The sequence below is a fragment of the Notolepis coatsorum genome (assembly GCF_963971535.1).
Source record: "Notolepis coatsorum genome assembly, chromosome: 5".
In the NCBI taxonomy this organism is placed as follows: domain Eukaryota; kingdom Metazoa; phylum Chordata; class Actinopteri; order Aulopiformes; family Paralepididae; genus Notolepis; species Notolepis coatsorum.
In genome coordinates, this window is record NC_140169.1 from 66,097,962 (window position 1) to 66,124,886 (window position 26,925).

General features: G+C 43.5%; 2 protein-coding genes across 2 annotated transcripts in view; one reads left to right on the forward strand and one right to left on the reverse strand.

Moving 5' to 3' along the window:
- LOC311229291 (speckle-type POZ protein-like A) overlaps positions 1 to 9,678 on the forward strand; it is a 90,081-nt gene extending 80,403 nt beyond the window's left edge. Inside the window, exons 8-12 of the mRNA XM_084315364.1 lie at positions 1,189 to 1,244; positions 1,614 to 1,736; positions 7,063 to 7,205; positions 7,340 to 7,393; positions 8,023 to 9,678. Coding sequence (XP_084171490.1) covers positions 1,189 to 1,244; positions 1,614 to 1,736; positions 7,063 to 7,205; positions 7,340 to 7,393; positions 8,023 to 8,167 — 521 coding nt within the window. The 3' untranslated portion in view covers positions 8,168 to 9,678. The remainder of the gene's footprint in view (positions 1 to 1,188; positions 1,245 to 1,613; positions 1,737 to 7,062; positions 7,206 to 7,339; positions 7,394 to 8,022) is intronic.
- A 13,230-nt stretch (positions 9,679 to 22,908) lies between these two features.
- LOC311228227 (neurexophilin-2-like) overlaps positions 22,909 to 26,925 on the reverse strand; it is a gene marked incomplete at both ends in the record, with an annotated part of 6,285 nt that continues 2,268 nt past the window's right edge. The window contains one exon of the mRNA XM_084314136.1: positions 22,909 to 23,718. Within this exon, the coding sequence (XP_084170262.1) occupies positions 22,909 to 23,718 (810 nt within the window). The remainder of the gene's footprint in view (positions 23,719 to 26,925) is intronic.

Below are 26,925 nucleotides of genomic sequence, written 5' to 3' on the forward strand. Positions count from 1 at the left end.
CATTCAAAGTGTTAAACTGGTGATTCCCACCCCTACTAGAAACGTAACATACAGTGTACTTAAACATATAATAATGATAGGCATACGTATTTATTGTATGTATCAAACACAGCACTTTATTTAGTGTATTTTGAAATTATGTAAAAAATAATAATAATAGTGTCGAGGAACTGAACATTTTGGAATGGTGTGCGTCTGGAGAGAAAGGAGAGAAAAAGCCACACAATCCTGTGTTTTTCCTCAATATCTCCACAACACCTGCAAGTTACGAAACGCCACCGCTCACTCCGTAACCGGGCGCGTCTCTCCTACATTTTGACTCTGGGACCGGCGTTGCACAACCCCGGCCCGTCAGGGCGGCTACACGGCCACTACCCCTAGAGCCACGAGAGAAGCGGGACATCCTACGCCACGGGCCGCGGTAGGGTCCTGTGATCGGGCCCGTCTCCTGGAGCGCCGTGAGCAGCTTTCTGATGGGCTGGCGTGGCCCTGGTCTCCTGGCCTCATCTGGAGCGCTGCCTCATACTGCTGTGGGCTCTAATCCACTCCTGGCCCTGCCTGCTGACTGCAGGATCAGAGAGATTGGGAGGCTCTCTCTCTCTCTCTCTCTCTCTCTCCGCATTAGACACAGTGGCAGGGGCTGGGGGGGGGGGTACGGTCACAGGAAGTGCTGAAGCAGCTATTAGGATCTTGTACCTTTTCTAACCCCCCTCCCCCCTCCCTTAGAGGTTCTACTGTATGAACTGCTGACAGACTTTATGGAGCAGCGGTGGCCTAAAGGTTAGAGAAGCGGGTTTGTGACCGGCAGGTCGCCGGTTCGATCCCAGAGACCGGCAGGAACACCAACCGCTGAAGTGCCCTTGAGCAAGGCACTTAACCCCCAACTGCTCCAGTGGAGTTGCTCAGTGGCTTACGGTGTCAGACTGTGGTTGTACTGGGCAGCTCCCAGGTGTGAATGGAACTGTGTGAATGTGAAGCAGGGCGTTCCTGATAAAGAGCATCTGTGCTCAGCGAACCTACCCTGGGTAAATAAAGGTTAAACTAAATATGGGCGATTTGTGTTCTGTGTTTTCTCTGTTCTGTGTTCTCCGTGTTCGCTGTGTTCTCTAAACGCGGTCCTGCTGTACGGGAGCCGTCTTTTGATAAAGCGATTAATGATCCAACATGAAAACGTTGTTTGTTTTACAGCACGGTCCCCGGTCTTCAACGCCATGTTTGAGCACAAAATGGAGGAGAGCAAAAAGGTGAGGGTTCTGGATGTAGATGTTTCTAGAACATCTAGTTGTTGTTTCTCTTTATGGAATTCTGTATTAGTATCTTGTTGCGTATTAGTAAACATGGTACACGCAACACATATTATATCTATACAAACTATAACTAAACTGTAAATATTATCTATAAACTGAATAAGCTATACGTAACTTGACTATAAATAAAAATTATAAACTGGACATAATACACAACATATATTCTATCTACACAAACACAACGCATATGTTAGCAGCAGTGTGTGCGTGTAATAAGTGTGCTTGTGTGGTGTGTAATCACATCGTAATCATAATGGCAATAAAAGTGTTATTGGCTCATTTGATATAAAATCTGAACCCTTACAGAACCGTGTGGACATCAGCGATGTGGACCCAGACGTGTTCAAGGAGATGATGGGCTTCATTTACACAGGGAAGGCTCCCAACCTGGAGAAGATGGCAGACAACCTGCTTGCAGCTGCAGATAAAGTAGGTGTTAACGGTGGCCCAAAAGAGACGAGGCGGGTCTTAGTAATAAAACGACTACATAAATAAGTGGTGTGTATTAAACCACCTGCCATCAGCCTCCCCGGCCTCCTGGTGGTAAATCCCTCCGTCGTCTCAGTTTCACCGTAACTACCAGCCCCTCTAGCGCCCTGTTCCCACGGCAGGCCTTTATAAAAGGCCTTTTATATATCGAGATGAGGGGGCGAGGTCCACGAGGAGTCGGGTCTTAACCTCTTCCACCCGTGGAATATTTTCTGAAATTCCGCCGAAAATAAATGCTCCACTTCTACAAGGTTAATTTGCATATTCTTAGTATCTAGGGACATCTATGGACCTCAGTGAATGTATTCAGTGTCAGAAATATTGTGTCTTATTACTAGGCTTGCTTAAATTGTGATGAAACAAAGGAGAATATGAATTATGATTTTTCTTTGCATCTTTGACAGTGAATAACACCATGCTAATAATGACCAGACTGAAGAACTGCCACTGATCTCGTTGAGTACCTTCTTGAGATCATGTGTACAAAAAATCGAAGGAGATGAATAAAGGGAAGATTATTAAACAGAAGGTTCTGTAGATACAGTACTGAATTCTCCCATCCGGACCAATGCAATTTGAAATATTATTATAGAATAGGAGGCTTATAAATGACCTTATTATAGCCAAATCGCACATTATATATATATATATATATATATATATATATATATATATATATATATATATATACATATATTATCTTTCAAATGCCCGAGTTCAATTTGGATTTAGTATCACCACGCATGCATAAGAACAGATAATGAAATCTACTGTAATCGACTGTACTTTTTTATTTTCGCCACAGTGCAACCGTTTTGAAACTAATTTCAGATATAATTGTTCCTACATGTTAACAATAGGGAAGAGAAACTAACTGCCTTTCAATATTTTGTGGCTTATTATCCCGAATAATAACAGTTATTGAAATAATTCATACAGAACTCTGAACCATGAACCCCATAGAACCTTACAGGACCAACGCAGAACCAGACCTGTGGAAGTCTGCTACAAAATGGCAACAAAAAGACTACAATTCCCATGGTTCAAAATATCCAAAATGGTTGCCCTCACGAAATAGACTTGACCAAATCGAAAAGTAAAATCTATCTAATAACACTTAACCTATTGCTAAACGAATGTATTGATGATAATATACGTTCTACATGCTGTTGTGACATGTTTATGATGTTAATACTTGAATACGTTTGGGGGGGGAAATCGCCACTTTTATACAACAGTCTGAAAAATATTGATTTATGACCAGATGTCATTTCGGGACGCGTCTAGTTTTTTACCAACGGATTTCCAGTTCCGCGTTCGCGTTCTGCGATCTGATTGACCACTGACGTTTCTGGTTATGTGACATGTGCGCCCAATCGTGTGACGCGCCCATTTCCGCCTCTAACAGCCTGCAAACTACCTAACGCCTAGTTTATCACTGGTTAAGCTTAGGCGACTCTTTCGCAGTTGGGTTAGAGTTTGGAATCAGGGCTGGTGTTCTATCGCCCTGCTCTAAGACAAACTCTAACCTTAACCAACTTCAAAAGAGTGCCTAAGCTTAACCGGTGATGGAAACGGGCGTCACACGATTGGCGCGACCAGAAACGTCAGTGGCCAATCAGATCGCGGAACTGGAAATCCGTTGGTAAAAGTAATCAGGCTTTCGGGACTGGTACCGGTCACATCTGGTGGAAGAGGTTAAGACACCAGATGCTTTGAGAATACTCCATGTCCTGTTCATAATGTTCCCGTACGGATTTAAATGTTTACATCGGCGCACTCGCGGCACTTTGCTCTCGTCTGTCTGCTCCGGGCTGCATTTTCGCCGATCAACCTATACATTGTTGGAAAGAATTTGCTGCCTTTCGATCGTCACCCCACTCAACCTATTCAGAATCAGAAAGGTCTTTATTGCCAAGTATACTTTTCACATAGAAGGAATTTGCTTTGGACTTTACTGGTGCGACATTAGCGGACAGACATTAACAGACAGATAATACAATAAAGTGGTGGAGTAAAGTAAAATGAAATGAGCTAAGTTAAGCACAATAGAATAATATATTTATGAAATAAAATATAGGCCAGGGCCCTCATTTATCAACGTGGCGTACGCACAGATATGTGCTTAACCCGTGCGTACGACCATTTCTAAGCAAAGTGTGGGATTTATCAATTTGAACGTGAACTTGACTTTGTGCTTATGTCTACGCACAGCTCTGAGCATGCTTAGCTGACGCCCAGTGGTAGAATATCGTTACTACGGCATATGCGCTCCTCAGTTCATGCATTAGTTTCAACGCGGAAATAAGCTTTCGTGCATTACTCCTGACAATGGTGCATGTTCTGTATGAACCGTAATTCATTATAGTTCATTGTGAAATAGCGACAGTAGTGTAATTATAATGGGCTCATGCGCGAACAAGAGGTTGGCTTGCTTGTTTGGCAGGGGGGGGCAGACGCAGAACACCTAGTGTAACTGCCGCCGTGTCATAGTGTAATTCAAGTTAAGCTTCAGTATGATGTCATATAGTAGAACCGGTTAGAACAGGCTAGAACCTTCCAGAACTGCGCTCCACAGTGTATAAATAGAGAGAACTTACAAGGGTTCTCTCTCATTTCTCAACCACCATCAACCACCTAGCCCCTTTCGTGACTGTGATGCACCGAGTGAATCCACAGTCACTTGCTCCTCAATAGGAAACCAACCTAGATTTACCCTGAATGACTGGTTCTGACCGAACCGTTCGTTATACAAGAATCAGAGAAATGTAAAAGGTACTCACATTTGCACGAGGGTTTCGGACAGAGATACGGGATGGTTTGAAAGCTCCTCCACCAAACGCGATTAAATATTGTTTCAAATAAAAAGCGACATACTATTATTTTGTGTCATGTTTCCAAATAAAATTGGCCACAACGAAATGCTTTCTACTTCAATGTGTTGGTTAGAATAGATTACCTCCCTCCGTTGAAACTTCACTGAGACTAACAAAAGACAGTATTTAATATATAATAATAATAATAATAATAATAATAATAATAATAATAACAATAATAATAATAGAGCTTCATTTTATATAGTCTTTCAAGAGACCCATGCAAGGTCGCTTTACATAGATAGGGGGGGGAAATAACAAAGTAATAAACATAGTGGACAGACTATGTAAATATGATGATGGGATTCAAGTTCATGTTTGTATTTATCACATAGGCAGGCTACACATGGCGTATAGGCTACATCATACATGGCAGTGAGATTCATTGTTCTTGTATATGCTCTCGTATTATTGTTTATTTAGGCTACCCAATACTGACATCAAAATAGATTGTATGCCTCTAGAAATCATATGCAGCAGGTAGAAAATGTACGGAAAATCCGTCGCGATTTGGAATACAATTGAGGAGAACTTTAATCCCTGGGTATTAATCGAACAAAACGGAAAAAGGCAGTCATATTCCAGCATGGGCTTTATTAGTTAATATGGTCTTTAAGAGATATCATATCCGACATCACCGTACGTGTACATGTCTGTCAGCCTGTCTCGTATTTCTCCATAACACGCAATTCCCTCGGGTCAGTCCATTATTTCACATCCCATGGGGGTGTTTCATGACCATATATGGATAATCGGGGCGGTTCTGGTATGCAAATACTTAAAACCATGCACGAGCTCAAGCTTAGGAGCAAGGTGATATTTATGAAGACAGGTGTGCGTAGGACCTGTGTACGCATGTGTGATAAATCCTGTTTCTTTTGTGCGTGCACACATTCTAAATTCTGTGCTTAAGAACGAAAATAGAATACTTTCTAAGAGAACTTGATAAATGAGGGCCCCAGGGCTGTACAACTGGGCAGATGTGGTCAATTATACAATTATATACACTAATTAGAATATATAGTCCAGTAGGGTGTGTTAAACACAGTGGGGGGGTGTCAGTGAGGGTCCCCAGCCTTGTTGATGAGGCTCACTGCAGAAGGGTAGAAACTGTTCTTGTGGCGTGAGGTTTTGGCCCTGATGGACCACAGCCTCCTGCCAGAGGGGAGTCGACAGGTTGTGACCGGGGTGGTAGAGGTCGGAGGGGAGTGACTCAAACAGGTTGTGACCGGGGTGGTAGGGGTCGGAGGGGAGTGACTCAAACAGGTTGTGACCGGGGTGGTAGGGGTCGGAGGGGAGTGACTCAAACAGGTTGTGACCGGGGTGGTAGGGGTCATAGGGGAGTGACTCCAACAGGTTGTGACCGGGGTGGTAGGGGTCGGAGGGGAGTGACTCCAACAGGTTGTGACCGGGGTGGTAGGGGTCGGAGGGGAGTGACTCCAACAGGTTGTGACCGGGGTGTTAGGGGTCGGAGGGGAGTGACTCAAACAGGTTGTGACCGGGGTGGTTGCGTGATTCCATTCTCGAGTTACAAGACGAAACATCCGGCGAGCGTCATTTGACGAGCCATTCGGACGAGTGACTACGTCCGGTTGTCACCGCTGATGGCGGAAATTATTGACCACCGTTGTAGCCAAGGAGCATCTGCTCTGAAAGCGATCCCAGATGGGCGCGGACAGTGGGGGAAGGCAACACAAGAAGACGAAGAAGTCCTTTGTTTTGACGAGAGCCTCGGAATGAATGGGAGCGGATGGCTTTTTTGGATAAGACTTCAGACTATGGAAGCATTCTGCTGTCCAGCTCCTACCTCTCAGCCGGAGCTTAAAAACAGGTATCTGGCAACCAGTAAAAAAAAAATTTGAGTACACAACTTTTACTTGAGTGTGTTCAAACCTCTGGTTCATTTTCATCGTCGGGGAGTCATTGGTCCGCTCAGGACAGCGGGAAAACAGGACGTGGTCACTTGTCCGAATGGCTTGTCAAATGACACTCGCCGGATGTTTCGTCTTGTAACTCGAGAATGGAATCACGCAATAGATTGAGTGTGGTGACGATCGAAGGGCGGCAAATTCAACTTTCCAACAATGTATTGGTTGATCGGGAAAACGCAGCCCAGAGCCGAAAGATGAGGGCAAAGTCGGGCCGTCCGATGCTTAAAAGGTTAAGGTTTGAAATGGATGTAGTGCGCACATATTGTGACACATGAATAGTGAAATATAGCCCAACCAGACGTAGCCTACAAACCTTACAATAAAATGTTGGGTGCATGAATGAGTCTCCTTCACATGGTTGTATATTCAGTACAGTCCAAAGTAGAAACCTTGGAAACCAAACGCACACCATCCTTGGCCTTAACCTTAGCATTGTGTGTGTGTGTGTGTGTGTCCCAGTACGCTCTGGAGCGCCTAAAGGTCATGTGTGAGGAGGCCTTGTGCAACAGCCTCTCGGTGGACAACGTGGCGGACACCCTCATCCTCGCCGACCTGCACAGCGCCGAGCAGCTCAAAGCACAAGCCATAGATTTTATCAACAGGCAAGTATCGCACCCCCCTCACCACCACCCCCCTCACCACCACCACCACAAAAAACAAAAAAAACTCGGTGTGATAAATTCCTGCTGCCATTTCTGTTTACCAGCCCTGAATGCTTTTATCTCTCCGCCACTAGGTGCAGTGTGTTGAGACAGCTAGGCTGTAAAGATGGAAAGAACTGGAATAGCAAGTATGTAATTAGCTGATATATGTGACACAAGATGAATAACGGACCTCTTATCTCCTCTCTCGCTCGCTCGCTCTCTCTTGCTCTCTATCTCTGTCTCTCTCTCTCTCTTGCTCTCTCTCTCCCTCTCTTCCTCTCTCTCTTCCTCTCTCTCTCTCGACCAGATGCATTAGAATTCATTGTTTTATTCCAGGCAGACAAGCTCTTTGGCTGCACGGCTCCGTATCGCTTGTATCCGTGTTATTAATAGACTCATACCTGGATAAGCCGTTGGAAAAACAGGGATATTTCTCTTGAATTTTAAAAACGAAGGGAGGCGGCTTCCGAGCGCTCCCGTTGGAAGTTTTTCCTCAAACTGATTTAGTGTGCTGTTGTAGGAGACACCTTGAGCTGTTTACCCGTCTCTCACGGAACGCTCACGTTTCATTTTAACCGTCCGGAAGGTGCCGGCGAGTGCCCCCCCCCCCCCCCCCCCCCCCACACACACACACACCAGCTCGTCAATCACCTCCCCCTTATTTGCTTTGCCATTACAATCTCATTTATCTTGATTGATGTTTAATGTGTGTCGCGTCTGCGCGTGTTAACGTCCTTTCTCCTTCTCCTTCTCTTCCTCCCTCGCCTGCGCTCAGTCACGCTACGGATATAATGGAGACCGCAGGCTGGAAGTCGATGATCCAGTCCCACCCTCACTTAGTAGCGGAGGCCTTCCGCGCCCTGGCCTCGGCACAGTGCCCGCCCTTCGGCCTCCCCAGGAAGCGCCTAAAACAGTCCTGACTGTCGCGCCGCCGACGCTGCTGTTGCTGCTGTGCCCTGAGACTTTACTGGAGGCGCGAGGCGTGGACTGGGAGGCGGAGGGGGAGGAGGTGGCGGAGGAGGAAGAGGCGGAGGAGGGGGGCAGCTCTATTTCAACTACCACATGGACAGAGGAAGAGCGGCACTTACCGCGGGGTGTGGCGGGGGGCCGGCGGTGGACGGGGGGGATTGGGTCAAGTGGCGTCCGCTCGCCGAACCCCCCGAACCCGGCGCCGCCTCTCAGTCCGGGCGGCGAGGCAAGTCGTCGTCTGCTACTATTTTTCTGTAATTTTCAAAATGGCCTTAATATATCTGCCATTGCTCTGGAGCTGTTCTAGAGCGCTCGGTCTTTACTCTGTGCCTGCCTCGTCCCAGAGACCAGGCCTCCTCCAGATTGCACTAGTTCTCATGAATAATAGTCATTTTGACATGGAGTTCTGTAGGAACGTATCAAGGGGTTTGATTAAATGGGGAAAAATATTATATATTTGTTAATGTTTAGCCCATTTTGCGACTAGACATTAAAAAAAGAAAAAAGGAAGAAAAAAAACAGGCGTGAACACTTTCAGTGCAAGGTCAATTCTTTACACTTTTTAAAAGATGAATATGCCCCATATTGATGGCACCATTTCTATGTAAATGACAGTTGAACCATCTTCAGAAGACCGGTATACATGCAAGTCTGTTCTAATGCATATTTGTGGACAAACAAAAACGACTAGTAATCTGGCATTATGAGGCCCAGTGTTAACTGCTATATTGTATGTAGGACAGGAAGAAACGCCTGTCCTCTGCCCCTCTAACCTGTTAAAACACAGAAGAATAGGATAGTATTTACCCAGTCTCCCGTTTGAGCCACTTATTCCACGACACAAGTTTGTCAAACTGTTCAGAGATGAAATTTCGAGATTTTTAGGCTTTCCATAGTATTACCAACTTGCAAATATTTATATATTATTCTCAATATATTGTGGTTAACTCAAATAAAAGTGGAAAGACTAATGCATGGTCCTGTGTTGTTGAAACAAAAAGTGTCCAAGTTCCAATTTTTGTATTTTTTTTTTTTTTTTGCAAATGATCTGAAGAAAACAAAACAAAAAAATCTGTGAGGGAATTGAGTGAATTAAGTATAATGATCCATGCGGAGGAGGGGACATCCTTCTGACATGCGTGGATTTGTACAGGATGCAGAGCATCGCTTCCATTGACACTGTTAGTCTGTGGATGGATGGATGGATGTATGGGTGGATGGATGTATGGATGGGGGGTGGTGTCACACGTGGATAAGAGTCGGTCTCCTATGTGGTGTGGTATGACGGACGCTTTAGGAGGGTTTTTGTAAATGAACTTGAGAGCAGCATCATTTTTACATGGTATTCCTCTGGCCATTCAGTGTCCGTTTGAGATGTGACATTTTCCATTTGAAGAAGAAAAAAAATGAAGTTGTTGTCTGCAAGAATGCCTGCATTAACCCATTAAAACATTTTCCAGCAGTGTGGACGTGTCCAGCATCCTTATTCTAGAGTTGTTCCGATACTGCCTCCGATACAGCCTAAAATGCTGGTATCTGTATCGGCGAGTATGCGTCAAATCTATGCTCCGATCCCATGTGACATAATTTATCAACAACACGTGCAGTATCCTCCTGCTGAGAGTGAGCGTTATAAAACAAACATGTAAAAATATATATTAAAAAAAAAAAAAACATGTTTTTAATCGACCGTGAATTAAAGTTTCAATGCTGTTTGTCATTTTAACAGCAGATACACTTTCTTAAATGCCATCGTCCCGACAGAGCGGTGTGACGGGGAGCTGCAATCTGTTCCACTTGCTGGTGTTATTATTAGCATTAGCTGAAGAGCTAGCTCGTTGGAACAACATCCGCTTTAACGTTACCTTGGCTAAAGTTGGGGCTGTTCATAATCCAGCAATAATGGCCTGGAGACCTGCAAGCAAAGTACAGCAAGTTAGCATAGGAGTATTCCAAGGTAAATCACTTTTTCACCAGTAACGTTACATTCTTTCCATCTAGCTCACGTTAACTGGCTAACCTAAGTGTCGTCACTGATGCACGCAATTAATGACATGTTGCGGACAGCCATACCGGTGACAATGTTTAACTTTTAGTGCCAAAGGATAAGAGTCTGAGGCAGAGTCTCAAAAGAGAATGTTGAATATTTATTGAGCATAGAAAATCACAACATACAAGTTACTAGCTAACTGAACCGGAGCCGACAGGATAGCAAGTGCAACAACGGATAACGTCCATGCGGAACCAATGTCCCAACAACGGGTCCGTGTGTTTTGCCATACAACATGGCAAATGCCCCAACTCATTGAGCACAGTTGTCAATTAATGATACTAATCTATACAATCACCTGTTGTTGAATAAATACCATTACCTTCTACTTATTACTAAAAAACAATATATAAATCTGTAGCGGTAAGAAAAAAAATTGTATAATGTTTTATCGGATCAGTACTCTGTATCGGCCGATACCCAAAACTCTGAAGTAAAAAAATGGTATCGGAACATCTCTACCTTATTCCTGTCGTAGCTGCAGGCCAGAGATAAAACTGTTCTGTCGTAGCTGCAGGCCAGAGATAAAACTGTTCTGTCGTAGCTGCAGGCCAGAGATAAAACTGTTCTGTTCTGTCGTAGCTGCAGGCCAGAGATAAAACTGTTCTGTCGTAGCTGCAGGCCAGAGATAAAACTGTTCTGTCGTAGCTGCAGGCCATAGATAAAACTGTTCTGTCGTAGCTGCAGGCCAGAGATAAAACTGTTCTGTTGTAGCTGCAGGCCAGAGATAAAACTGTTCTGTTGTAGCTGCAGGCCAGAGATAAAACTGTTCTGTCGTAGCTGCAGGCCAGAGATAAAGCTGTTCTGTTCTGTCGTAGCTGCAGGCCAGAGATAAAACTGTTCTGTCGTAGCTGCAGGCCAGAGATAAAACTGTTCTGTCGTAGCTGCAGGCCAGAGATAAAACTGTTCTGTCGTAGCTGCAGGCCAGAGATAAAACCTCAGACGAAGAACCATATGTCCGTTTTTAAGTTTTCAGACTTCATTATCTAAAGATGGTAATTTAGTATTGCGTTCATAGTTAGAGACCGTAGAGGTTTAGTACTTTATTATCTAAAGATGGTAAGTTAGTGTTGTGTTCATTCATAGTTAAAGACAGTAGAGGTTTAGTACTTTATTATCTGAAGATGGTAAGTTAGTGTTGTGTTCATTCATAGTTAAAGACAGTAGAGGTTTAGTACTTTATTATCTAAAGATGGTAAGTTAGTGTTGTGTTCATTCATAGTTAAAGACGGTAGAGGTTGAGTACTTTATTATCTAAGGGTGCTTTCACACCAGAGCTGTTTGGTCCGGACTATCGGACCAGAATTCGATAGTCCGCTTTTTTGCGGTGGTGTGAATGCGCAGTCGAACTCTGGTGCGGGCCAAACACGCAAACTCTGGTCCGCCAAAAAACATAGGTCTCGGTTCGCTTCATCGGACCAAATGCGGACCAAATATAGGAAGTCACCTGATAAACTGTGCATCATGGGTAGAAGGAAGAAAAAAACACTGCGGCGCGCGGCATTCACTGCAAAACAAGCACACTGTAAACATGTCTCGTGGACAGACTTGGGTGAATGATGAAGTGAAAGCCCTGATCGACGTATGGGCAGAAGACCAAATAAAACAGCTGCTTGTGGGCACTCACAAAAACAACAAGGTGTACAAGTTGTTTAGCGAGAGGATGGTGGTAATGGGTTATAATCAAACGATGGATCAATGCCACGTCTCCTCTACTATCACGCTTCTTGCGGCTGTTTGTGTTTTCGCGGATTTCACTTCCTGAAGGGCATCGGGATTTCCACTCTCCATTGTGTCCAATAGATGAGCGCCCTTTTTCGACCGTGTGACATTGTTCAGAAAGTTTGGTGCGCTTGATAAATTGCAATGTGAATGCAGACGAACCAAATGACGAATGCAACAATGTTGCAACTTCGCCACCGGAACCGCACAGAGTCCACCAAAACTATGTGAAAGCGCCCTAAAGATGGTAAGTTACTGTTGTGTTCATTCATAGTTAACACTTTGATTACCACTGGTTAAGATTGTAAAACGTGGTTGAATGCCGCCACCCACTTCAATGATGGCGGCGTGAACGCATAATCTCTGTCATAATGTGTCTAATCTGCCTGTCGTTTATCAATGACTTGTTTGCAGTCAACATTGTTGAGACGGATTGTTTTTTAAAAGGTTCATTTCCGTTTTATAGCATTTTGAAAAGCGCGTTTTTCAGGAAAATATATAGATTCCGTGATAATCGCCCTTTACGGCAATATTCTGGCATACACAAATGTTGTAATTTTTTGGCCTATTTATGAATCGTTTTCAAATAAACGCTAGATTATCGATAGTATGTGTACTTATGCACGCTATAGAGGCGATCTGAAAAATCGATTATCATTTCCTGATCAGCGAGCGCACACACACACAGGGCACACGTTGATATATCTGTGAAAAAAGATCTGATTATCCTAAGACTGGTAAAATAGATTCCTTACCTCAGATCAGATGTTATCCAAAAAGATTATTCCAATTCCTGATCGCCATTCCAAATATCGATCGCGTTTATTGATTCAGCGTTGGGTGCTGGAAATACATATTCCACGCTGTTCTGAGAGTCAGCGATCAACTTGGGTCTCTTCAGTTGGCTTGCCGGAGAGTAACATGAGGAGGCTGGACCCCCCCCCCCCCCCACCAGTCTAAACTAATGGGGTGCAGTTACACAGGGAGAGACGATAGGGGGCGGTATTTTCCCAATTGAGCTCAGAGTCTGCAACACTAGCGTGAGGCTCGATTGATGAAATATGAATTCAAATCGCTAATAAATAAATAAAATATGACAAACGAACGCTATATAGCGTTGCCGGCTCTCAACTGGCGCCATGAACTAAAGACAAAAAGCGTCCCTGGCACAGTAGAGGTTGACTACTTTATTATCAGAAGAGGGTGAGTTAGTGTGTTCATTCGTAATTAAAGACGGGTTGAGTACTTTATTATCTAAAGATAAGTTAGTGTTGCATTGACAGCAGGGCTGAGCCCAAACGTTCGGACCTTCGTTCGTTACGTTGGTGTTCGAATTCTAAATCAACACTCCAATGTTTTATTTTTAATAATATACTTTTTTTTAAATGTATTTAAACCAATGGGGTTCTTCTTCACAGTTGCAGATAAAGATTAGGCTACACTAATATTATACTATTATAGTATATGACTCGTCATAAACATTTAAATAAAACATTTATCATAAATTATGTGTAGCCTATCTCCATCCGCTTGGCGCTCCATCAAGACGTCGCCATCACTTTTGTACCAACCGTGCCCTTATTGGATTATTTATGTTGACAAAACTGATGAGTTATATTCATTAACACATCCGGGGCCATCCGCGTATATATACGTGATTGGGAGCCAGCGCTTGACGGCCAATCACGTATATATACGTGTTTAACTCGTTATTTATTTTATTCGCTATTGTGCAATGCTGGAGAACGTAGCACGGACCTCCGCGCCCAGTACTTCAAATGGCGATCAGATAATTGGATACTTTTTTTTGCATTATAGAGACAAGGTAAGAACACTATATATCCAATCTTGCGTTGATCTGATATTTTTTTCTCCCGCGATTGAAGCTGTATGTGTATGTGCTTTTTACCGTTGGCTGCGTTAGGGGGGGGGGGGTGAGCGCCGCGCTCCAGGGCCCATTTCATTCTTGCATGAGGAAGGACAATAACGATAATCTGATTATCTAGTGTTGATTTCTGGATGATTAGATAATCAAGCGAAAAATGACCGTGTTTAGTGGATTCCACTAAAACGCTATTATCGCGTCTTTTCCTGGGATTACTAAGAATCACTAACTATACTCGTATTCAAAACGGAAATGTACGGATGAAAAAACAATCTGTTTTGTGCATGTTGACTGGAAGCAACTCACTGACAATCGACGGGTGTATTAGACCCATAGCTATAATATAAGATATATTTTAAGCACTCGCAAGTGAACAAAGCGCCCCATTGACTTACAGCACTGGCGTTCTATACAGAAGGTAAACAGCGACCCCTGGCCGTGAATGTGTTAAAGAAAGTTGATTTAATAATAATAACAAATTGAGGATTTAGTTTGAGGATATTTTAAAAGAAAAAAATAGATCGATTTTTTTTGTAATTAAAAACGAAGGTTCGAACATCCGTTAGAAAAACCCTGACGAAGTTCGAAGCCCAAAAACAGGCTTCAGGGAAACAGCTCTAGTTCATAGTTAAAGACTAGATGTTGAGTACTAAAGATGGTAAGTCTTGTTATGTATCACATTCACACGAGTGATTTTGATTAAGTTCCCAACTGCAAATACATCGGCAGTCCAATTTTAAAACAGAATTATATGGTTCTTAAACAAGGGTTCGATTATGTAGAGATGAGCGTTATTATCTACAGTGCAATGTCCATGCCTAGGTACAATGTAAACATAATTTGGTAGCACCTTCTACGAAGCCAATGCATTGTAAGTAACCATACTCCAGTCCACACAATATCAGCATGTCATAATTGTGTACATATAATCTGAGTACAGATGGGTGGAATCAAAACAAGGAGGATATAAAAATGCCATTAAGGACTAACTGGTATAACGGCTTAAATGCAGGTGAAATGAGTAGTGTATTGCAACGCCCTCGGGTGTAATACATTATACACTATTTTGGATCATGAGTAGCAACTGTCATACATCATAGTCATTGAAATTACACTAGAATATGATTACATGGTTGTTGATCACTCACCTTTATGCTTGTAGGCATTTCAATGGTTATACATTATGGAAAATTGTGCTGCGTTCTATCCGCGAGCGGTTCATAATCGTACACCTACAGGTGCATCTCAATCAATTAGAATATTGAGGAAATGTATTGGTTTCTGGCCACGCCACATTGATACATGCAAAAGGAGCCCCGAGTATTGAGTGCATATATTTTTCAGTACGCTGACTTTTCTGTAATATATATATATATATATATATTTTTTTTATTGGACTTATGTAATATTCAAATTTCATTAGCTGTAAGCCATAATCATCAACATTTAAAGAAACAAAGGAAATATTTCAGTCTGTGTAATGAATCTAATAATATGATTTTCACTTTTTGAATTAAACTAAAATGTAACTTTTCCTCGATATTCTAATTTATTGAGATGCACCTGTATATGTATACCTGTATAAGCCTAGCACATTATCTTTTTACCTGAGATTTATTGAGCGTTCCAAGTCATGAAAAAGCTTCATCCTCATCTATGCAAGATTGTATCTATACTTGTAATTAGGGATGCACTAATATGAACATTTTGGCCGATACTGATAACCGATATTAGCATTTCCGTTATGTCCGATAACCGATATTGGTATGATCCAGGCACATGCAGAGGGCGGGTGGTGGGGGCTTTGGGTAATGACAAAAGTGCCCTTTCTTGGCAAAGCTTTTTTATTTATTATAAAAAAAATATATTTTAAATCATTTAATAATAATATAAATATTTGAATGCCTGTCTGTCTGAGGTGCTTGGTTTTCTGTTATTTCCGCCCTCCCTCTTGGAATGACGGGCCCATTAGCCAATAGAAATCTAGCGCAAACCGAGCATCTAGCCTCACGTTTGCCCGTCTGTCAGCTGATTTTAAGCAGCGTTATGGTAAGAAAGTTATTGTTTTCCATAACTCATATTTTAGCAACCAAGATAAAAAAATTTAACTATCATATTTTGCAACAAAGAAATACTTTGTTCGCTAGCTGTCCACCATGAAACTACATGAAAATAAGACTATGCTTGTATTCTTCCTGCTAACGTTAATGTCGACAATGCAATGTGCTTAGGATGTTTTTTTGTTTTGCCAACTCATCAACATCGACGGGGAGCTAAATGCGACCATTTCAAAGTTGTTACAGGGACACAGAAACTTGGAGAATGTCCCATTTTTTTGTCAATATATTTTGGCATTTGAGAGAAATAACTTTCACGAAACTAAATAAAAAATAAGCATGTATCATATGAAAATAGCTTGTTAATGTAATAAAGCTAATATTTTGTATTCAAAGCTAGATTGTCTTTTGTAGTTCACTTTGCAGTTTATAGTTTTAATTGTGCATGTCTTATGTGGTCTTAGTGTATCGTGTTTCTTTTATTTATCAAAATATTAGATATTCATCATTCAATCTGCAGTGAAAAGAGAGACGGCAAACATCCAAACTACAGGAACTGCGTGAGGCGGCCTAGTGGTCCCTGACCAGCTGGATCAAGAAAAGCAGTGCAACAGGTAAGAATTAACACATGTACACTGCAAAGGTGTTCAATTATAGAACAAAAGCACAATATTGCATTGCAAAAAAAACATTGCATTGTGATTTATTACTTCCTTAATGTTTTCTATCATTACGGTTTATTATTGATTAGGTGCTTGATATAATGGTGTGTGTGTGTGTTCTGTTCTCTATTGAACATCATACAGTATATTGCATGTGTGGCTGTTTTGAATGAGCACCAAATATTTTATTTCACACTATTCCACAATACTGTACCCATAGTAGTCATTATATACCATATCTCTCTGAGTGACTACTACTCATGCTCTCTCTCTCTCTCACCCTCCCCTATTAGTCATTAATACCATGCTCTCTCTTTCTCTCTCTCTCTCTCTCTCTCTCTCTCTCACCCTCCCCTATTTAGTCATTAATACCATGCTCTCTCTCTCTTTCTCTCTCTCTCTCTCTCTCTCACCCTCCCCTATTTAGTCATTAATACCATGCTCTCTCTCCCTGTGTGTTTGTGTGTAGGAATGCAGAAACAAGAACATTAAGAAACAGCGCTTATATAAATGAACCCTTCCAATGAATAACCATTTAAGTGACCAAATAAATGACTGTTTACTGTTAATAATAAACTTCAGCTAAAATATATTATTGTGTTGTATTTGCTTCATTATATTATTACATTACAGCATAGATACATACAGTACAGTCATAGATATTCATCACTGTACAGCTCTTTCTTGTCTGCTGCTTGTCAGTTTCTGCCGGGGCTGTAAGCAGCGTCCAGGTCCACCAACTAGGCACGTCCTCCAGCAGCCTGAGAGTCGTCTGCAATTGAGGAATCATCAAATAATTATAATATATTTTGATAAATCCCAAACTATTCTAAGGCGTAATCATATAGTATGATGCAGTTTGTTGTAAGATTCCGTGTTACAGTAGGCCTACATTCTCTGAATATCGGTTGCTAATGCTATAGTTTGGCTGGTTACGTTACGCTGTAATTGGTGTTTTATTTTACTTTTAAAAATTTGAGCACCTGCCAGGCTGCCCCTCTAAAGGTCTCTGCACGGCCCTGGTATGATCTGTATAAATATTAATAAAAGACATTTCTATGATAATTTTATTTTGTACATGCCTACTATTTTTGTACAAACTGAAACGATGTTTGCCCACAATCCTGTGCTGTGTCATTGTGTAACGTTATACTCAAGCAAACTGCGTGGCCAAAAAAAGAAAAGCACACACAAAGGCAGCCAGACAGAAATAATCATTGTTAAAAAAATGTAACGATACTGATGGAAAAAATCACCAATACCAGCCGATAAGATATGGTCGCGATAATATATCGTGCATCCCTACTTAGTACGTAATGCATTATGACTGTGCATGTCGACTTTTTTGTGTTACTGGTCAAATGACAATTGTTCTCACCCAGTTCTGCATGTTGGACAGAATTAAGGTGTTAATGATGAACCTCTTGGTTTTTCAGTCGGAAATATAGTGATGAGAGAGAGTTACTAAGTTATTATCACCCTGTCACATTTCAACTGTGTAGAGACACTGCATTTATTATTAGGCTTTTCTATCCTCTGTGTGTTTGTGAGAGAGAGAGAGAGAGCAGGAGGGAGAGACAATAAAACGGAATAGCTACCACCAGGCCTCACTTTTGTTTTTACACAGCAGTATGAAACAAACACAATCATTAATCTTAAGGAAACACGTTCATCAAAACGTGGTTGATCATAGTAATTATAACTGCAGTAATTAACACCTGCCGTCGTCGTATGGAGACGGCCAGCTCACACAGGTGGACGGTGAGAGGAGGCAACGAGCCTGACGAGACGAGAGAGGAACAAAACATTCACAGCTCACATCAAAACCTATTCTTTGCATGTCTACAAATACAGTTAAAGCAACCGGTCTGGTTTCGCTGAACAGAGACGTCTTCGTCAGCAGGGGCTGCACGCTCTTCCTCTCCGCACAGATCCAAGGAGAAACCCCGATATCATCTCCGCTTTAGGAGCCACTCCAACCTTTCATCTCTCCATCTCCCTCTCTCCATCTCCATCTCTCTCTGGCGCAGCATGCACCCCCCCCCCCCTTCTCTTAAACTGCTACGGGAAAGAGTCTGATGTCCGTCTGAAGAGAAGAGACAATTAACTGAATCGAGAATCTGCTCTGCATCTCGGGGTCATGATGAAGGTCAGGAGCCGCTGCTGGTCACAGTAATACGTATTATTATTCAGTTCAGACGACGCGCCGAGGCTTACACAGAACAAACCCAACACGTTTTCAGATGACGTTTGGACCATAAATAAATGTCTATAGGCTACTGTACTCTTGACTCCCATTCTGACTAGAAGTTGATTAGTACAACAGAGATAATTATTATTTTAATGAACCCAGAGTATAAAAAAAATCTGAGTGATTAGGGGTTATGATTGCCTATTCATTATGACTATTGTTAGTAAGTGATCCTGACACTGAATGCAACCCTTCCAAAAGGTCTCCTGACATGTGCTGATCCTTTTTCACTGATCAAAGCCAAACACTTTTATTAATCATGGCAACAGATTTACATAAGCAGCTCTTGGCTGGTTGGTTTTACCAGCTAAATAACACAAAACTCGTATCTTGGTATCCATGACTACTGTGATACTTTTTTTAAATGTAATTGTTTACATATAAGGGAATGAAGAGACTATGGTAAACACAATGTTTACTTAATAAACATCGTCAACTTCCTCTGTCCGTCTGGAGATGCTGCGACCTGATGGAGAGGGAGAGAGACATAATAGGGAGAGAGAGTGTGAGAGAGGGAGGGGGGGAGAGAGGGAGGGAGAGAGAGAGGTGGGGAGGGAGAGAGGGAGAGAGAGGTGGGGAGGGAGAGAGAGAGACATACATAGAGGGAGGGAGAGAGAGACATAGAGGGGAGGGAGGGAGAGAGAGAGGAGCCATAGAGGGGGAGAGAGTGTGAGAGAGAGGTGGGGAGAGAGAGAGTGAGAGGGAGGGAGAAAGAGAGAGGGAGGGAGAGAGACAGAGAGGGGGGGAGGGAGAGAGAGAGCGAGGAGAGAAAGAGAGAGACATAGGGGAGGGAGAGAGGAGAGGGGGGAGAGAGAGACATAGAGGGAGGGAGAGAGAGAGAGACATAGAGGGAGGGAGAGAGGTGGGGAGGGAGAGAGTGGATGCTTCTCCCTCATCAGATAAGAGTAATGGAAGCGAATGAAAAGGCCTCTGTCCCTGATGGCCGCTGCAGGATGGATGTGTTTCCCCGAGCTGTGCCTCTCGTCTCATCCTCGCCGGCGGACACAGATTTATAGCCCATTAAAAAGCTACACTGAAATGTACCTCTTAGAGAAACCCGTGCGTTTATCCCGTTGAGAAGTCCTTAAGAAGTGAAGAGACCGTGAGCAGAGTTTAGATTCACCCACGACACCGTTCAGCGGAGCCACGTTCAAATAAAGGTTTAATGCCATAAAAACCCAGATTGATCTTTACAAACAACTTCATCTTAATAAAATAAACCCCTATTAAATCAAATATTCCAAAAAGAAAAGAAAAACAGTTATATATATTTTTTACTTACACTATACACACACATCGCTCGGTGCGTTTCTATTATACAGAGGGAGGACTTGAGATTAAGCACGGAAGGAAATCAATACAGCTACTGTATACAGTGCAAGGTTTACAAAAAGGCGGGACTCCAATAATGCAGTCTATAAATACGGATGAGAATCCCACACACATATAAATGATATCACTATATCGCCTAACAAACACTAAAAGTAACAATTCACCTTATGGGAGGGGGGGGGGGAGGAAGGAAAAACAGAATTGACATAATTTACTCTTTAGCCATAAGTAAACACGTTTAGTTTTTAAGAACTACTGAGACATACACGGGAACACACGCTTGTTGCAAGAAGAATTACAACTGAAACATCAACATTGAAACCAACTCGGATTATTTTTTTTTCTTATCTTACAAGTTCTCGTCTATTTGCGTTACATTACAGCAGCATTTACAGCCTGTGAAGAGAGGACGTCTCCAGGACTCAAAAGTGATTGACATGTGTTAATGACACATGCCCTATAGCCCGCCCCATGTATGAACTACTGTACATCTGCTTATAGTCACTCCTGCGTCCGTGGATGTCATGTAGACGTTTCAAAACCTGGTGTTAATTGCTAAGTCAAAGCTCATTTACCATCCAATGAAAAATGTGGATACCAGTCTGTAAACTTAAAGGTGCTATAGATAACATTCAGCCACTAGATGTCGCACTAGAGCACCAGCATGTCGTCTATCCAATCAGGTGCATTCCATGTGGAGAAATGGGAAGTAGGGAGGGGATACATGCACACAACATCCAAACGACAACATTCATTTTGGACCCGCAAAATATTTGTAAATTATAAATACATTTTGGGGGGAAAAGCTATAGTTTTATTCTGCACTTATATATTTTTTTCATTTAAACGATTACTCTACGTAAAATCGTATCTATAGCACCTTTAAGAAACCCCCCATACTATTTCACAAAAAAATATGTCCAATGGGCATAAAAATTGGTATTTTTACTCATTTCAATCCCATTTTCTATGATCTGAATATGACTGCCTGAATTTCCCCAAGGGGATCAATAAAGGAATATCTTATCTATCTACTGGATAAATCCTTTACTCTTGGTTTCTTCACTCAGGGTGATTAAGCACATGAGATTCCCCTGTCTAAATTAAAGCCTGTCTAAATTAAAGGCTATTAAAGACAGGCGATGTCAGGGCTGTTTGGCGAAACCATGACAAAGATGATGTTAATTGTCTGCCAGATTCACTAAATCCACCTGTCCTGCGCACCCCTGCTGACACGTGAATGTACTGTTGGGACCGCTCACTCCATCTTAGGTCTGTTCAGCGTACGTGTCACCTTAGCAGCGCTCCCATCGCAGGCCAACATCACTGTTTATGAGGTAAACGTGACCGATGTCGGATTATCCACGGATGTGGGCCGTCATGCGCTAAATTGTACATCACTTACAGCTGGATATCTAGGGAATATCCTCAAACCTAGCAATAAAGTTTTGTTTTTGATTCGTGATATCAATTTATATTATTATGGGCACTTAGTATTAGGTCACTCTGCCATATGTCGTCATTAAACCCACTTGAAAAGCATGTAACCCCCATCAAACCAAATCTCATCACAGTTCGACATCAACAAACTAAACACCAATGCTGGCTCTGCATGAAAGACAACGGACAGATCCTTCCAACCAATCAGTCAAAATGCGTTAAAGTTATTGTTACGAAACAGGAAACACAACATGGCGGTGAATAACAATTTAGATTTTTCCAGATCAACTCAAATATTCCCTTTTCTTTTAATGAGCCCATGGAAAATGTTTGACGTTAAGATTCGTTGCAGGTCTATTGGCACGGAAGCAGGCAATGTACTTTCAACTGGGAACACAGTCGCCTATGGTCTAGCCTAGTAGACAACATCTGGTCTAGCCTAGTAGGAAACATCTGGGAGAGCTACTAATTACAACGGGTTTACAGAGAAACACATGGGCTTGTTGTGTTGATGAGGTGTCACAAAAAAGGAAAGAGGGTCATCCAGGCTTTTCTAACTCTGAATCCCCAGTCAACCCCTAGCTCCTAATCCCTGGACACCCAACCAGCCCTGGACCCCATGTCTCCTATAGAATTGTGTACAGTATATACAAAGAGTTTGGAATAAATAAACAGAATTCCCCCCAGGGCTGTGTCCAATTCAAGCCTGTTAAGTAATCGACATACTGCAGATGCAAGCATCTCATATACATGTATTTTTTTGGAATAGAACACTAGAGGTTGATTGGAGACTTCACATCGATGCCTTGTCTCCACTAGCCAGGGTTTAGCCGTGCTGTGGCCTGCCTGGTCTCCACTAGCCAGGGGTTAGCCGTGCTGTGGCCTGCCTGGTCTCCACTAGCCAGGGTTTAGCCGTGCTGTGGCCTGTCTGGTCTCCACTAGCCAGGGTTTAGCCGTGCTGTGGCCTTGTCCGGTGCACAATCAGTGTCTCCGTCGTCTTTAGAACCCGGTGGAACCTGGCTGGACCCCTCGGCTGAGACCGTCATCTTTCGTAACCTGGCCAGACTGGGACTGGTGTGCCATCACGGTTTAACCCGTGTACCACAGTTGGCGGTGTGAATTTTGAATGGTTGCTAAGTAATTGGAGAGTTTTTTTTACAAGAAAGGCAAATGGAGACACAAACCCGTACGGTACCGTGCCACGTTAGACCACACGGCTAGCCCCAGTCAGGCTGAACATAACTAATGGAGACAAGGCATAACTCTTTTAAGGAGAGACCGCGTGGCACCGGATCATCCCGTGGAGGAGTAGGGCGTGTCGCTGTGGTAGTTGTAGTCGGGGCAGACCTTCTGCACGAGTTTATAGTCAACGCTGTAAAAGGCTATGTAGATGCATATGACTTTGAAGGGTTTGGAGCACAGCCAGGACACGTGGCTCTGGGTCTGCTCCTGGTAGCACACCTTGGACGGGTCGAAGCCGCAGAGCGCCGTCTTCTTGTTGCGGTCCGTCTTTTCGTACTCGATGCGGCAGTTGAACGCCTTGGCATCCTTGGTCTCCGGAGCCGCCTGCTGCTGCTGCTGGGGCGGGGCGGCGACCTGGAACTCCACCACCTTGGAGGGCGGCACCAGGCTCACGGACACGTTGCCGAGGCCGGTGGAGTTGTGGCGGAAGTAGACGCTGAAGGTGCCGTTGCCGTGGTCCACGATCTTGCCGGTGATCAGCAGGTTGAGCTTCACCGTCTTGATGTTGGAGTGGAAGTCCCCCCAGCCAAACATCTTCTTGAACTTGCCCGTCTTAACGATGGGCCGCCGCTTGGTGCGATGGGCCGGCGCGTCCTCCTCCTGGGCGTCCGTCTGGTTGGACAGCCAGTCCCAGAAGTCCTCCGTGTTCTCCAAGTAGGTCACCTCCCTCGCCGCGCTGCTGCTGCTGCTGCTGCTCTCGAGCCCCGGGGAGCCGCGGGCGAACAGACGCAGGGGGTTGAGGATGCGCGGGCTGGCTCCCGGGGGGGAGAACTTCTGCTCGCTGCCGTCGGTCTCCCCCCATTCGATCAGCTCTGCCGCCGCCGCTGCTGCTGCTACTCCGTGCGTCTTCCTGCATGCAACCTTTTGGAGGGAAAAACAAAACGGGGAGAAGGTCAGTGACCTAGAAGATCGGAGTGCACCGCATGTACAGTAAATGGTGCATTTATATAGCAGCTTTTACCCAAAGTGTTTTACAATTTGTTCCTCACATTTTAGTAAGTAAGTAAGTAAGTAAGTAAGTAAGTAAGTAAGTAAGTAAGTAAGTAAGTAAGTAAGTAAGTAAGTAAGTAAGTAAGTAAGTAAGTAAGTAAGTAAGTAAGTAAGTAAGTAACTAAGTAAGTAAGTAAGTAAGTAAGTAAGTAAGTAAGTAAGTAAGTAAGTAAGTAAGTAAGTAAGTAAGTAAGTAAGTAAGTAAGTAAGTAAGTAAGTAAGTAAGTAAGTAAGTAAGTAAGTAAGTAAGTAAGTAAGTAACTTTCACAGACCAGGGTCACAAAGTGCTTCACATAGTAAAAACATCAATAAAATGCAAAAGATAGCAGCATGGTAAAAGAAAATAATTAAAAACGTGAAAGATCAGGAAAACCAAAGCAGATAAAAAAGACATAAAAGATTTACATAGAGCATAATTCTCCAAATGCCTGTTTAAACAGCACAGTCTAGCTGCTTTTTAAAAGTGTTTACAGAGACCACAGAGCTAAGGTCCATGGGCAGAGCATTCCATAGCCTGGGGGCCACGGTTTCAAATGCTCTGTCCCCGTTTTTCTTCAATCTAGACAGGGGGACAGCCAGCAAGCCCTGATCAGACGACCTGAGCGATCTGTTGGTGATGTATGGACGCACATGTCACAGATGTAGGCAGGTGCCTGACCATGGAGTGCTCTATAGGTGATGACCAGAACCTTAAAGTGAATTCTAAATTTGATGGGGAGCCAGTGAAGGGAAACTAAGATGGGAGTGATGTGGCAATATTTTCTGGACCTAGTCAGCAGCCTTGCGGCTGCGTTTTGGACCATTTGGATGCAGTGGATGCATCGAGGCAGGTGAAAAGGGAGTTACAATAGTCCAGGCGGGATGAAACAAAAGCGTGAATAATCATTTCCAGCTCTACCTGGGACACAACAGATCGAAGTTTAGCGATATTTCATAGATCTAATGTGGTGACAAAGTGCATCTGCTGGTCAAAGATCACACCAAGGTTTCTGAGCTTGGGCCTCAGAGTTGTTGAGAGGGTCCCCGTGCATGTGGCAACTTCTGAGGTGACTTTTTCTGAGCCTATAATAAGAACCTCCGTTTTTTCAGCGTTTAACTGAAGGAAGTTGTTTGCCATCCAATCCTTGACAGCAGTCAGACAGTCAAAGAGGGCAGATAATTTGTCAGATTGTTCGGGCTTGAAAGAGACATATAATTGGATATCGTCAGCGTAGAAATGATAAGAGACTTCTTTGAATTGACTAATGATTACTCCCAGGGAGAGCATGTAAAGTGCAAACAGAGTAGGAGCCAGCACAGAACCCTGGGGCATGCCACAGGACAATGGAGCAGTTTCGGATGTGAAAGTGCCAGTAGACACAGAAAAACTCTTATCTTGCAGATAGGAGGAGAACCAGTCCAGCGCACTCCCAGTGATGCCAGCCCACTGCCTAAGCCTTTCGATCAGAATGCAGTGGTCGACTGTATCAAAGGCTGCAGTTAAGTCCAATAGCACCAGCACAGAACATTGTCCCTCGTCAGATGATCTCATGATGTCATTTGAGACTCTGAGGAGGGCTGTTTCGGTAGAGTGCTTCTGACGGAAACCAGATTGGAATTTGTCGAAAATGGAGTGTGCATGTAAGGCAGCAGTGAGTTGAATGGCAACAACCTTTTCAGTGATTTTTTAGATGAACAGCAATTTTGATATGGGCCTATAATTTTTGGGGAGGGACGGATCAAGGTTTAGCTTCTTTAAGAGAGGCTGAACTGCTTGTTTAAAATATACTGGGACACAACCAGTTTGAAGTGAGCAGTTTATAATAGCAACCAGACACGGAGCAATGGAGGTGAGTACGCCTTCATTTTTGAGCATGCATGTCGGTATGATGTCTAATGGACTTGAGGAGGTTTTCATAGATCCCACTAGTTTTATAAGGTCCGTCAGGGAGATGGGAAGGAAATCATTAAGAATTTTTACACATTCACTCACACATGCACACACCGACGGCGGAGGCGACCGTGCGAGGTGCCGACCTGCTCATCGGGAGCAGTTAGGGGTTAAGGGGCTCAAGGACTCGTGGGTAGAGTGTCCGCCCTGAGTTCGGGAGGCTGGGAGTTCAAGCCCCGGCCGAGTCATACCAAAGACTATTTAAAAATGGTACCCATAGCCTCCCTGCTTGACACTCAGCATCAAGGGTTGGTTTGGGGGGAAGTCCTTGCGACATACTAGCGTCATGTCCAAGGGGTGTACTTGTACATCAAGCTGCCTCACGCTACGGAAACAGGAGATAGGCTCCTGCCCCATGTGCCGTTACGGCTCAAGAACCATTGGTTCTCAAAGGCAAACTCACACATGCACACACCGACGGCGGAGGCAACCGTGCGAGGTGCCGACCTGCTCATCGGGAGCAGTTAGGGGTTAAGGGGCTCAAGGACACTTCGACACGCTGCCCGGGAGGAGCGGGAATCCAGACGACTGCTCTGCCTCCCGAGCCACAGTAGGCTGATAGGTGGGTGTACAGTAGATCCCTAGAAGCGGAGGTGGGCAGAGTGTTTATAACCGCGTGCACCCGCACCTGTACCACTACTGTACCACTGAGTTAAAGCCTTGAAGAAAAGGACCAGTGATTTAGGATCTCTCAGCTCAGCACACATATTCTAACCCTTTCACTACCACACTACAGATGGTGAACCCTTTCACTACCACACTACATAAGGTTAACCCTTTCACTACCACACTACAGACGGTAGTGGTAGTGAAAGGTTAACCTTCTGTAGTGTGGTAGTGAAAGGTTAACCTTCTGTAGTGTGGTAGTGAAAGGTTAACCTTCTGTAGTGTGGTAGTGAAAGGTTAACCTTCTGTAGTGTGGTAGTGAAAGGGTTAACCGTCTGTAGTGTGGCAGTGAAAGGTTAACCTTCTGTAGTGTGGTAGTGAAAGGTTAACCTTCTGTAGTGTGGTAGTGAAAGGGTTAACCGTCTGTAGTGTGGCAGTGAAAGGTTAACCTTCTGTAGTGTGGTAGTGAAAGGTTAACCGTCTGTAGTGTGGTAGTGAAAGGGTTAACCTTCTGTAGTGTGGTAGTGAAAGGTTAACCGTCT